At 42.1% G+C, this 13,968-nt stretch overlaps 1 protein-coding gene across 3 annotated transcripts in view; it reads left to right on the top strand.

The window, feature by feature from the left end:
* The window catches only part of LOC111857809 (transmembrane protein 132C), a 200,220-nt gene that overhangs the window by 174,757 nt on the left and 11,495 nt on the right, over positions 1 to 13,968 (top strand). For all 3 annotated transcript variants that reach the window (XM_023838982.2, XM_023838983.2, XM_072709118.1), the window contains one exon: positions 12,810 to 13,015. In XM_023838982.2, coding sequence (XP_023694750.2) covers positions 12,810 to 13,015 — 206 coding nt within the window. The remainder of the gene's footprint in view (positions 1 to 12,809; positions 13,016 to 13,968) is intronic.

Below are 13,968 nucleotides of genomic sequence, written 5' to 3'. Positions count from 1 at the left end.
ATGTCTTTGATTAGAGTCCCGCAGTACTTGTTAAACTGCATATTAACAACAGACACAATGGATCCATCAAAATATTTCAAACTGAGGATGCTTGTTGCAAATTGTTTCAGTATACAGTATATCTCTGTTATTAGCGGAAATTGCAACCCAGCATTTCCATAATGTGATTTATATTACAGTATGCAACAGTTGTTTTGTCATTGAGGTTTATGTTTCTAATAAAACAAGAATAATAACCTGAGGTAACTATATATTTCTGTTACCATGTAATAGTAACTTCCATTTGTCTAAATCCTCACTCACTTTGGGCCTATAGTACAAAATAAAAAAGTATTCCACCGAAGGGGACTGTCTATCACACAGGCTTTTGTGTCAAATAGAGATACCCCTTGCAGAGTCATTATGTGGCAGCAATTTTCTTGAATGAGGAGGGGCTCGTTAGAAACATCAGCTAGAAGAGTATAATGCATCTAATTGTAAGAGGGACAGAGTGTACTTTAAGTCAGAAAATTATGTCATTGGTGTGCTTGCATGTGTTTTTTTCACTTTGGGATTTCTGTACAAGATGTCAGTGAGCACATGTAACAAACAGTAAGGACCTTTTCTATGTGCTTGGCTCTGGGCAACGATACATCTTAATCCTCAGTCTGGGAGGAAACTGCACAAGCGGCGTCCTCAAAGCCAGCCTGACACAGATGCCATTGTTCCTGCTACAGGTTTCTTGACTGGCAGTCAGTGGATCTGTGGTACAGGCAACAGACGATGTTGAGGTTAGGAACCTGAACCTAAACCCTTCTTCTTTACGCAAAGCAATAGACCTGATGTGCTTGTGACCTCTCCACCGGTGTCTGTGGGATACTGTTTGTGTACTTTGAGATACTTTGAAGAAGATATCAGTTAAAGAACTAGGTAATAAGATTATGAAGGTAGGTGTGTTGCTGTATTCTAGTGCCACCATTTTAGTATTTACACAGGCAGGCAGATTTAAAGGGCAGGTATGGCTGTGGTTATGTGTGTAGCCATGTTTGTCTAAGTGACCTCATCACTTGGAGAGTACTTACATCTATTAGTCAAAGGCAAACAAACGTGTCAGTTAAGGGGAGCCTGCTGCTTGCTATTCAGATCCTCTTTTCACAGCTTGTCATTAACTCTTCTTTGGAGTGGGAAGAGGCATCATCTGCGATAATTTCTTGGGTAATGGCCACTCTTATTAAACTTGATAAATATGGGGAAGATATGGAAGAGGATAACCAGCCAATCTCTTGCCAGCATCCTCTGATACGAGAGGCTTATTTTATACTAACTGCACACCCTGGTGTGGGTGTGGCCAGAGAAGGGCGTAATTGCAGGATCTTGCTTGTAAGACTCACAGAGGGCACTGTCAGAATGGCCCAAATGTAATCAAACACTGCAGGATCAGCCGCCCTCTGGAATTATACCTCTGAAAGAAAGTGAATAAACTGTATGTGGATTTAGGTGAAGGGTGGATCCTAATGGGATGAGATGCCTGTGCTCGCTTGTCTTCAGTGTCATTTGGTTCAGTCCTTTTGCTTTTGCCTCACTTTGTTTTTTAAGCATGTCTGAGATCCATCTGTTAGGAGCCTGCCTGACCACACCAGTGTTCTGCCCGATGCCTTTTGGCTAATTCAGTCTACGGTAGTGTTTGTGGCCAATGTGCCTTTTCTCGTATACAGAGGGAGAAGATTTTTACCTTTAACCCTAAGTGCTCCTGGAGCCTTTTGTCTGCCTTAATTTCATAGATCCATTACAATGTAGTGCAAACAGCGCAGACTCTTCCTTACAATTCCAGAAAATAATATGTACTTATCTTATTTTATAATGTTATAAAGAGGCATTTACCACATTATGTCATTTTATCACAGATGGGTATTGCCATAAATACCTCCCCCCTTAGACGGCACTCAGCAGCATAGGTCAGACATCCTAGCCACTATTATTACTATTACTCTTATTACAGGCACTCAGTATTAAAGTATTAAGTAGCTTAAGTAAAACTTTAGACTATAAACATTAGTCTGTGTGTGGAATTTCTAATGCATTTTCTTCTTCTTCCTGATGGATAAAGAGGCCAGTACTGCCTTTCTTTTACATAGACAGTGCAGAGCTCTCTCTCTCTCTCTCTCGCTCTCTCTCTCTCTCTCTCTCTCTCTATCTATCTCTCTCCATTCAATCCTCTGTCCCTGTGTGTTTCCCTATTTAGGGGCCCTCTTGACATATCCACACCGGCGCGCTGTGTCCATGGAGGCTTTCTGTATGACAGCTCCCATTGGGCGTGTGCTGTAGCAATGCTGTCCATTTGGCTTAGTAGGATGTCAGAGTGGAACAGTGGAACTAGACAAGGGATCTTGTGTCCCATTTGTTAAAATGGTCTTGAATACTTGCAACTTGCCCTTAGTGTATGACTTTGTGTATGTGGTCTACAGTGGACTAGCATTCTAGCTAGGGTGTACCCCAGCCTTGTGCCCTATAATGCATAAGTCCCCCCCCCCCCCACATCCTCAGCAGGATAATTTGTTAGAAGACTGATGGATGGATGAATAAACTGACATATTTTCTCCTGCTTTAAAGATTTGGGCCAACTTCTCTTCAGGCAACAATGGCTACATGACACTGAATATTATGAAATGTGGTCCTGTAGCTCTCAGTCTTCCATGTCAAGAGGAGCAGCTGCACACACATCATCCTCTGGCTCCATTATATCTGCCGAAGCAGAAGTTGGTCTGTCCTTGACACACACACGACAAGTTCGGAGCACTTTTAGCCTTTGAGTGGCTTACTATCCCAAAGGCCCTCACTCTTGTAAATGTTACAGGCTGTAATCAATAACTAATTACCCATGCATGTGCTCCTGAGTGGAAAATGGCGTAATATCCGTGCTTACTTAATGTTGCATAGCTGATCTCCCACCCCTGTAACAGAATGTGTGCTAGTTTCAGGTCCTCAGGTGGATCTACGCACAGCAAACACCTTTCCACCTTGTGGTGACCTTTTGGGGGTCCAAAAGGACCCCATTCCACAGACAATCGAATTAGCTGCCTGCGTTCGTTAGCATGCTGAGGCTGAGGCTTACCGCTGAGATGGGCTGCTGAATGGCCAATGAGGCTGAATGTCCCATTGCTGTGTTGGGTGAAGAAAGATTGTCCAGGGCGGATGTGTTTTGCAACAGGCCCTGTCACGTAGGGCATTTCATGCAGCCACATATGGATGTATAACCATGAGCTGAGGCTAATATGTTCAGGAATAAGAATCATTTTCTATATAGTAGTTGACCTGATTTATAATTTCTTCCATCATTTCTTTGTTGCATTTCCAAAACACATTGCATAAAAGGCATTTTTACAGTTGAATGTTACTTTTTTGGCTCTCTGTAACTGATTTGGGGTCCTGACCTTATTCATCTGTACAATGACAGGCTACTTAAACTCTGGCACAAAATAATGAAAATTGTGAGGGAAAAAAACCACACACAAGCTCAAATTATGCTAACTGCAATTTTTACACACACCATCTATTGTCTATGACACTGCAGATTATCATTGACTAATATCAGTGATCTCAGTGCTCTAGTGATATTTGGAAATATCATTAAACCTTTATAAGATTATAACCGGGGGTTTTTCTGTGTCAGATTTAACCTCCACACCTCTTAAGTGCTTTTTGATTGGCTCCATTGGTGAGAGGGGAAGAACAGCAGGTGAAAAGGCACAAAGAATATAAATAGTCAAGAAGGAATATAAATGACGTGTAAGTGGCTGCTGGTAGCTGGCCGTGTGGCTTCTTCTCGACCGAAGCCAGTTTTTGATGTCTGAAGAACAACAAAAAGGCCCCGTAGAGAGCTCGCTGGCACTCTTTATTTACCCTACGCTACGCGAGTGATCAATTATGCCTGTTTACAAGCCCAACAGTGCCTCCCACCCTCACGCTCTCAGGCAAGTCAACTGTGTGTTGTATCTCTAATGGAAAGCCTCCTGGATCTTGCTGTGTGGCTTTTTAGGGCGATGTCTGTTGTCCGCTGTAATTAACATTCTTTAGGATGATTATCTTTTGGAGCCAGTTGTCTCTTTATAGTGAGGGTATTGCCATGATATAATTGGCTAAAGTAATTGCACAGTTTGTTTGTTTCGGGCACATATGCTGTTTGCCTTCCTTGTCAGCAGTGCAATATGTCTTTAGTTTTAGAGGGTAGGCCTGTCTCTTATCCACAAGTCCTTTGTGGGCTTTTGTTCATGCAGGATGTGGCCATTGGTTTTTTTACCTTTCTTTTGTTCCTGATTCGTGGGCCATGATCTTTTTTTTTTCCTGGGAATCATCCTCATGCTAAAAATACAAACGCATTTAGGACACCCTAATACAGACGACACATTCAGGACACCCATGACATATATGCTTATGCAAATACGGTACTTATGCAAATTCCTGTATATCATATCAGCAAAAGTCCAGCTTTTCTAAAAAGAAAAAAAAAGATAACCTGTTGAATTCACACAGACAGGTTTCCTGAGCCAATAGAAACAGGGTTATTGGGGACATTTCCAATGACAGTAAATTTGCATGACTAAAGCCTGGTAAGTTCAGTGTCCCAGCTGTGTCATTCACACTGGTCTATATGGGAAAGAAAGCCATTCCTCATGTCCCTGCGATGGCTTGTGTTACTCTGCATCGCTGCTGATCACCGTATTGCTTCGATGAGCTGGCTGCCCTGATGTTAGCATCCAGTATGCTGTTTATCGCTCTTTGGGCAGAGGTGCCAGGTGTAATGGAGCTGCTCTGTCTCTTTGCTCCCTACCTCACAGTCCCCCCCCCCCCCCACCCCCAGCAGAAATGACATTGGAGAGCTGCTCGGGTCTGGCAGCGAGATGCAAGGTGACAGCTGATGTAATTAGCTCCCTGATTCTCAGAAGAAACATTATTAAAGTAACTGAATAAGAATAATCAGGGGGAATTGGAGGGAGCTGGAAGGAGCCTGTCTAATGGAATCGGCCGGTGATAGAGATATGAATCAGCAGAGGCCACGGGGATAATGTGTCCCATAAAAGCCAGGCAGGTGGGATTCTTAAACTGAAATAAGGCTCTCCGTCACTGAAATCTCCTGTCAATGGAGCAGCTTCACTGTATCACCTCTTTTCTTGGCCAGCTGCTTGACTTTAGACAGCGCTTCACACTTTACGGCATCTTACACAGCCCTGGATCGCTGAGGCTTCTTATCGCTATAATACTGGCTACATGTCTTATCTCCACTTAAACATGCTGCATGTTGAGGTAGGAACACAGATCTGCGTTTTGCCGCTGTGTTCGAATAAGCAGTACCATTGTGACTCTTATTATGATCTCTGTGGCCTAGACTTTGACTGCATTCCAACGTCATTTTCCCAATAGCAGTGAGATACAGAGCAGAAGGGAATTCAGAAAGGCCCTAGTTTGTCTCCTGTATTGATTAAAACTGTATGGATTAAAATGAATAAACATCTGATGATAAATAATGTGACATGCAGGGTGACATTACCCTGCACTCTCCTACCTGAGAAGGAGACTAGTTTCATTAGCTCGATCGGTGGTGTTTTCACCGAATTGGTCACTGACTGAAAAGAAAAAAAACAAAAAACTGATAGTTCCTCACAGGTATAGGGGAATGTCAGAAATAAAATCACTCCCAAAGCGATTATCATGGGCGATAAGACCCTGTTCCTCGCCAATTTCAAAAATAAAGCATCTCCTCCTGTTCTCCTTTCAGACAGCTGACGTGTTCTCTTCAGCGCAGTGTTTTTTCCTTCGCTCTTGTGGCCCTTCCATCCGCTGTTCTCCATTTCTCTACCCAGGCAGAAGGAGGCTGCCAATTTTTCCAAGTAATTCGATGCCCTGGACTGTGAAATGATTGGTCTTTTTCAGTGCTTGCCGGTGTTTTGCATTGTCAGCTGAATAATCAGTGATTTATCACAGTAGAGGAGAAAGGGCTTATGCCACAGCCTGCTCTGTATCGTGGGAGAAAAGAAATCAATTCGCTGTCTGAACTGTCAATTCTTCAGCGTAGCTGAGCAAGTTCTTTGCTCTTCAAAGGTTGCAGAGGCACTGGAAGAAAATGTGTTTCCCAGTTAAAATTAATTGCGTATATTCCTTGTACACATTGTTCTCCATGAGAAATAAAATAAAAAGTTAAATTCTGCATCCTCTAGATGTCTGGGAAATAGTAACATATAGTGGTCAATGCCAGTGCTAATTTGGTGTTAGAAGCACTCAGTACTACTTAGTGGCTGACTGACTAGCGCCTGTGTGGCATCAGGCTAGCTGTTAGCGCTCTTTAAGCTTGGAGCTGCTGGTAGCTGTCAAGAATTGAACTAGCTGCTTGTTAGCTGTCAAGTTTTATCAAGAGCCGACTGCTACTCCGGTGAATGAAGAGCAGAGAAGGAAAAATAAGAAGGTCACCTGTCTCTCCAGATAAACAATAAGAAATTTATTCTTGCCGGTCTTGCACAGACTTTCTTTGTGGATGATCACTAAGCAGAGTTTGAGTTTATTACTTCCCCATAAGCCCCAATAATTGGCCTCACTACTACCTTCAAATCCATGTTTTTCTTCTTTGTTGTTTTGTGGAAGGTGCCTTCTTGGCTTCCTCCTTTCTCCTTAATTCTGTAATCCGCATTTTTCCTCTCCTAGAATAGATAGAGAGATTAGATCAATTTTTCAATGTCTTCAGAATCGTTGCTCAGCTGTTTGGCATTTCCACAGGAGAATATTTTCCTCCTCTCCTTGCAGTGGACTTAAAGTAAAGCCCCGAGACACCTAAAAACAGCAGGTGAGGTGGCAGAATTATTGAACTCATCATATAAATGACTAGCACACATTCTACCCTGTTAATTATGCTTCTAAGGGAGACATATTGTTTTCTTTTTTTGTTACTGATCGTGAGACATGCATGGTGCCTCAGAAGGTAGCACTGTAGGAGCTTTGAATCCTGTGTGTGGCTTTCCCTTGACATATGGAATTCCTCCCATGTTACAAATTGCCTGTTTTGTGTGTGTATGTGTTTTGCAGTAGACCTTGTTATTTGGATATTCATGTTGAAGTTACTCGATATTTATTAGATTTACAAATCTAATATATTTGTAATGTTCATGATGTAGTCCAGCTGTAATATAATAATTGCATTTCCTGAGCTAGAATTTACCTTTGCCAGTAGTGAGCTTAACCATCAGAGTGCAGTACTTGATTACTTACTTTAATAATAATTACTGTAAAATCATATAGTTACAATGACACACTGATGCTTTGTTGACAAACAGTGTTTTCTTTCAATTTTGCGGATTCAGTCTGAAAGTGGTTTGGCACCAAACGGATGTGGATATGGACTGGCTCAGCACCTTGTCAAAGGCTGAGTTATTAGTGTAAAAGGCTGAGCTATTAGTGTAAAAGGTAGAGTTACTTGGTGTTCAGCTCTCAGCCGTGCATTCAAAAGCAGATGCATTTGAATGCACGGCCTAAGGAGGGAGGCCTTTGATATTGCTGTCTCCTGCCGAACCAGCACCTGCTCCTCCCATGGCCGAGAGGCCGCCCCCCTCGTCGGGTGTTTTGCAGTCTGATTTATGTTCCGATTGCCTCCCCCCCCCCCCCCCAAAAAAAAGAGCAAAAGCCATGGATAAACTGGGAGCAGTTGTGCATTGAATGGGGAGGAAGAGGAATCTTGAGGGAATGAGTGGCGAGGACAGTGCGCCAGCAGGAGGGAAGGAAGGAAGTGAGCATGGGTTCCTCTTTGTCTTCAAAAGCCCACCAGCGACGCCGGCCTACATCATATCACCAGCCAGGCCTCGCTGCTGTGAATGCAGTGTAATTAAATGCTCGATGGGAGCCTGGATGTTTTTTTTGCCCTGCGTTCGGAAGTCACGATGTGGCCCAAATACAATCAGCCGATCTTTTCTCCCAAATTGTTGATAATTGCTCTTCAGAACCATTCATTGGGATTTCCATCCATCCGCTTGCCTCACTCTCTTTGTTCTGCAGTATTTCTGTGTCCATTCCATCAGACTCCCAGTGCCATCGCAGCTGAGCAAGAGCCAGAGCGAGTGCCGGACAAAGATCCCACGCTAACGTGGGTTTGCAAACAGAACCTCATTGTGGGGCTGTTGGGGCCAACGGGGCAAAATGTTCTGTGGTGCCGTCAGTGCTAAAAAGTTATCTTAATAAAAGTCCATTATGCTATATGCAATGAAAAATAAGTTTTGTTGACCAGACAGATCAAGTGATCTATAGCAGTTCTCACAGATTTTTTTTTCTCCCAAACAGATTATTCACAAAAAGGTTTTCAAAATGTTTATTTATTAGCATTTTTGCTGAACACTCTGGAACATTCTGGAATCCACTGTCACTATAATGTATATTATATATCTTAATATATAACATATGTCCTCTATCTCTTGTTTCACATTGCACATTGACACATTACTATGGAAAGGTTGTTCTTTTATTTAAAAACTACTGACTAATTTGCATATACATTACTTAATGAACTACATTTACCTTATATACTTATATACCAATTAACTATCTTCTTCCTGGAGGAAACTTCAATTTTTACAATAATATAGAAGGAAATGTATTGTTTTATCAAAGGCAGAAATATGGCAGTTTGTATCATTGTATTAGCTTGAAAAGAATCAAACTGAAGACTGATTGCTTTTTGAGTCCTTTGATTAGACTTACTGTGGCGCAGCTACTGCCACATGGTCTGTATTTCAGTTGCTTGTTTCTCCCAGAAGTGATTTCCATGTGGCATCATGCATGGCTGCCTGGCGTCTGTCCTCTTTCTGCTCTGCTTTGTTCCCAGCATGCCTCAGTTGGTGGCGTATAGCACACGGGCAGAGTTACCTTTAGAGTAATCGCGGCTGACACGGACCGGCACTCCGGTTCCCAGCAAGGGCGTCAGAGCACGTCGCTCTGCCGATGCCGTTAAATATGAGAGATGACACGTCCTCAGCGGAACCAATGGGACATTTAATTACTATCAAATAAAACACTCTCCCTTACCTTCCTTCTGAGTCCCTCCTCCGTTAACCCTGGACAAGGAGGCTAAGTGTCTGTCAGCTTGCTATGGGCCATTTGGCTGATCTACCCTCTGTTTTCTTTGAAGGTGGCAGACTCTGGGATGTGGATGCACACTTTTATGGATCCATATACATGTTTCAAAATATAACTTCATATTCAAAATATAACTTGTTTTTTATCTGAGTTAGGGATATTCAATTGCTGTCCATGCTGACAGTTTGGAAGATATATTTCTATATATTGCTGCTCGTTTTGGAGCCTCTGTCATTAATGCTTAGAAAAGCTGTATTTATATGTCTTGAGTAAAGCAAGGTGTGTGTTATCTATCATACTGCATGCTGCTATGGCATTACTCTCCTCTGTCTGCGTCGCCAGTTAAAGCAAGGCATGCAATATTTGGCCATCTTATTTTCCTTTTGCAAAATTTGAATGCAGTACGCTGTTACAGTAAGTCATTTAAAATGTCATAGCAAGCAGTCTGTGTTCTCCAGGTGTGAATAAGCAGACTAGGTAACAAAGCAGAAACAGCAGTGCAAAGCATTTCAGTTCCAGAACTCGTGAGGCCCAGTTTATAATTAAATACAGATTACTGTAGTGCACATTACATGGGAACGGGGCCAGTTTAATTCGACCACTATGTAAAAATATTTTATTGGACTGTTTGAGAGGATATTGAATTCATTAACAGCCACCTTCAACAGCAGAAGCAAATCCTGGCTCATTACGATACATTATTTCTGAAATTGATTTCTCACGAGAAAATGGTGAGTGAAATCCCTTTGTAAAACAGTGACTTTCCTCCCCTCTAGGAAGATCCTAGCAGACCTGCAACTATGTGACCCTAGTACTGTGAAGACGCATGTCAGAGAGGCGTCCCTTTGGACATTTTAAATAGGACTCTTACCAAAGTCAGTGATTGTCTATTAAACTTACTGGAGCTCTTCTTTGTGTCCTGAGTTCTCTGGCTCCTGGCTCATCATTACCTGAAACCACATAAGCATTTAATGATGGATAAATAGACAAATGGCTAGATTGATGGACAGATGGATTTTTCTGTTGCTGTCCATCTATCTGTCCATCTTCTAGCTAATGATCCAGTACAGGGTCACAGGTATGATCATGTCTTTAAAATAACTGATTTCATTCACAATTAAATGGATTTTTTTCTTTCCTTTTTGTGATTATTCTCAAAGTTTAGAGTATACATGATATGAGAATTTTGATTTGGTTAAAAGTCAGTTTATTGGAGAATATAATCTTACCGCGTTTTTTTATATTTTTAATCTTCTTTCAGAATTTACAGGTGAAGTGGTTACTATTCATGGCATCAGTCATATTTCTATTAGCTTTTATATTTCCCCGGACATTATTTATAGATGCACCCCTGCTGAAGGACACAAAAAACAGGCACAACACCAATTAAGGCTGCAGCACAACGGATGCTTTGTATTAATCTCCTGCTGGGAAGGAAGCCTCAGGCTTGAAAGCATCGTTTAAAATTAACCAGGTGTATTAGGCAACCACAACAGAGCAGGGTGTCATCCACCTCTCAGTATGGTTATTCATTTCCTGCTTCAGCACAAAACATTAAGAATTAAAGGAATAAAATGGGAGGCTCCCTCAAGCCCTAAGAGATGCTCTAACTGCTTAAGTGGAGTTTAGCACAGTTGGCAATGAACTAGGATGCTGTTAAGTCGGTGGCAGAGTGGCCAGGCTCTCTGTCCGTGTTCTGTGTCATCGCATGGGCACTCTGGCACCTCTCGCAAATGCTGCCTTATAATTAAGGGGCTCTTACATCATATTTAAAATATTAAAATATTGTGTGTGTGTGTGTGTGTGTGTGTGTGTGAACTTGAAATTCCACGAGCCACAAAATGTTTTAATTTTCATTGAAGTGTGTCTACTAATTAAAATTCAATTAAAGCTGTTGTAAATTGAGTTGTTTAAGTGAACTAAATGGTCACGGTCACTGTCCTGATTCATTCACATAACAATTGATTGTCCATTTCCTTCTAAGAGTGCACTAGAAGTTTGGGTCTGCCTACATATGCGAAAAGACTTTCTCGCGGCTGTACATTAAACATAAATTCAGATCATGACTAATCATGGAGAATGATCTCTGAATGGCCGTCTCCAAAATTAAACTGGATTAGATTAAACTGAATTAGCCTGGATTTGTGCTCCAAGCACAGAGTCCACCCATCTCATTAGATAAGCTGAGCATTACGTAATTGCTAGGCCTATATGAACTTTTATTTAATGTTGCGCCGATTCTACACAGATCCGCCTCTCAGCACCTGCGCTTTGGGGAGCGCGGCCCCCACATAGTGCGGCTCTCGCAGATACCGCTATGCTGATGCCAGGCCATGGACTGGTATTGGGGTGCTGCTGTTGCGCCTTTCAGCTTTCCACTTAGCATGGATTGCATTATGGATAAATGTGAGACTGTAATCTATGTAAAAATGGCTTCCAGGCAGTCCAAACATGATACTGAAGAATCATTCAAGCTTTCATATTGATGTCACAGCCAATGCATGGCTTATTTTTTAACCTAAATTTAACATTTTCCTATCCAAAATTTACACAGTATTTTCAATAATTTTGAATCATTACAAAGTTGACACGTGGGACAGGCTTTGATGGGAGTAGAAAACAGAGGCAGTAGAAAAATACATTTCAGTTTGACAAACTGTAATACATTCCCATGTCAATAAGTTCACACCAGCCAAGCGCCTCAGTGGCTGCAGGAACAGGGTTTGATTAATACACTCTTCTGCAAGCCTATTCATTATATTGATTAACCACCACAATACTGCACAATACTGCACAATAAATAACTAATACTTCACCATTCCATTGTGTTGTGTCCTGACCTGGGTCTGTTTTGCATATCACTGAATCAGTTATAATACAAATAAACAGCTAACATTTGCTTGAAATAGAGTTATTTGGAAGGCATTAATTGAAATAGACAAGAATCTCATCCAGGATGTGCTCTGCCTACCTGGGATAGCCTCTAATCTCACAATGATCATTCATTTAATAAGCAGTAATAAGGAATATGTATGGAAAAAGACATGTAGTGCTCAAAAAATGAACACCTTAAAATTGCTAGTTAAGTACTTCTCTTAAGCAGTTCTCTAGCATGTGAAACTAGTTTATGTTCATTGTGACAGTTACTTTGGAGTATGATTTGGAAGCTGATATTCCCGCAAAATTCTTTTTGTCTGCTGTAATTAAATTTATTGGGAGGATAAGGCTCAGCATTTTTGGATCCCATATGATCAGTTATCTGTGTATTCAGGCACTCTCTTCCAGTGAGGGATATCCAACAGTAAGAGGAAGCTCGCAAAGTGTGAGGCCAACTAAGTTACACTTCTTAGAGTTTAAGGACAGATGCTGGTTTAAAGGGCTGTCTCTTGCCCTCAGCAAACAATTAGCCAGAAGAATCCAGGAAAAAAGGTTTCCAACAAATAGTTTTTCCATATATTTTGACCAAACTATGTGTTTTTAAATAAATGTTATGTATTTAATTCAGCTTAATTTGCAGAGACATTACAAAGATGGAGTGGGCAATAAATGTAATTTTGTCATTTGTGTTAATTATTTGCGATGATGAATGCAACCATCATGTAAACACACACAGCGCTGTTGTGGTGAGATGGTAAATTTTACAGTGTCTTGGGGCTAATGACTGACACACTGCCAGGTTCCCCTTTGGATTAACAGCCGTCAATGCTCCTCCCACCCTACAGGTTTCGCCGACGTGCGATGCTGTCCTGGTCAACGGCAAAGAAATAAGCGGCAAGCAGGCAGTACAAGTGAACTTTACCTTCCTGCACCTGAGCGCCCAGCTGGGACTCACGGTGTGGGCTCCCCGGCTGCCGCTGCAGATCGAAGTGTCGGATGCAGAGTTGAGCCAGGTGAAGGGCTGGAGAGTGCCAATCCTGGCCAGCAGGCGGTGAGTGGCCCTTCGCCTCAGGCTGCGATCCTGTCCCACCAGGCTCCATGCTCAGTACTCTGAGCTAATGAGCGTATAGTTTACAGGGTCAACATTCTCAGCCATCGTACAGAACCCCTGGAAGACAATCTGCTTGTATAACACTGTTCTAACACAAGATATGGGAATTGAATGGTTATTAATAGGATTTTTTTGCCTCAGAGGCATATCTGTTTCCTGGGGGGTCCAATGAGTTTCTGTATAATAGTGTATGCTGACTATAAGCAACCATGTGTTACAAAGCTTTAAAAATGTTTAGCCAAATATTTCCACCAGTATCACAATAGATAAGACATCAAGCTGATTAACCACAAAGTGGCCAGGCAGTGTTGCTGCTAACGACAGTGGATTTCCCCACATTGCCATGACATATAGCACTGAATAATGCCACAAGCTCTGTTTCCTTAATCCCCCCGTGCTGCTCGCTGGCCGCGCCTGAGATGGCAGAGCTATTATATCCACCTCATGCTGCAACCTTGAGCCTGTCTGCTGGGGCCATTTTTCAATTTGGCCAATTTATGTTTTCCCGGCTTTAGAGAGAACCCTCCTGGTCTTTGTAGAGAGCAGCTCCATTTGCTCTTTGCTGAAGAGCATCTCTCCATGTTTCTGCTGTAGTGAATAGCTTCCCTTGTTCCTACAGAGTGGGGCTCTTCCTTTTGTCCCGGCCGTAGTGAGTAGTTCTCTTTGTCTCAGTGCTTAGCTCCCCTCTTTCTCACACTATTGAGCAGTTATCCTCGTGCATGTAGCTGACAGCTCTCCTTGTTCCTGCACCGAGCCATTCTCTTTAAGTCTGCAGTCAGCACTTCCACTTTCTTCAGAAACTGAGCAGTTTTACTTATGTCTGTAATTGGTCGCCCTGCTCGTTCCTGTAATTGGATGCTTTTGCTTGTTGCTGTAGTGAGCAGAGCTCTTTC

This window comes from Paramormyrops kingsleyae, chromosome 2, assembly GCF_048594095.1.
Source record: "Paramormyrops kingsleyae isolate MSU_618 chromosome 2, PKINGS_0.4, whole genome shotgun sequence".
Classification (NCBI taxonomy): Eukaryota; Metazoa; Chordata; class Actinopteri; order Osteoglossiformes; family Mormyridae; genus Paramormyrops; species Paramormyrops kingsleyae.
Note: the sequence above shows the minus strand (reverse complement) of the source record. Positions and strands in the feature narration are given on the sequence as shown.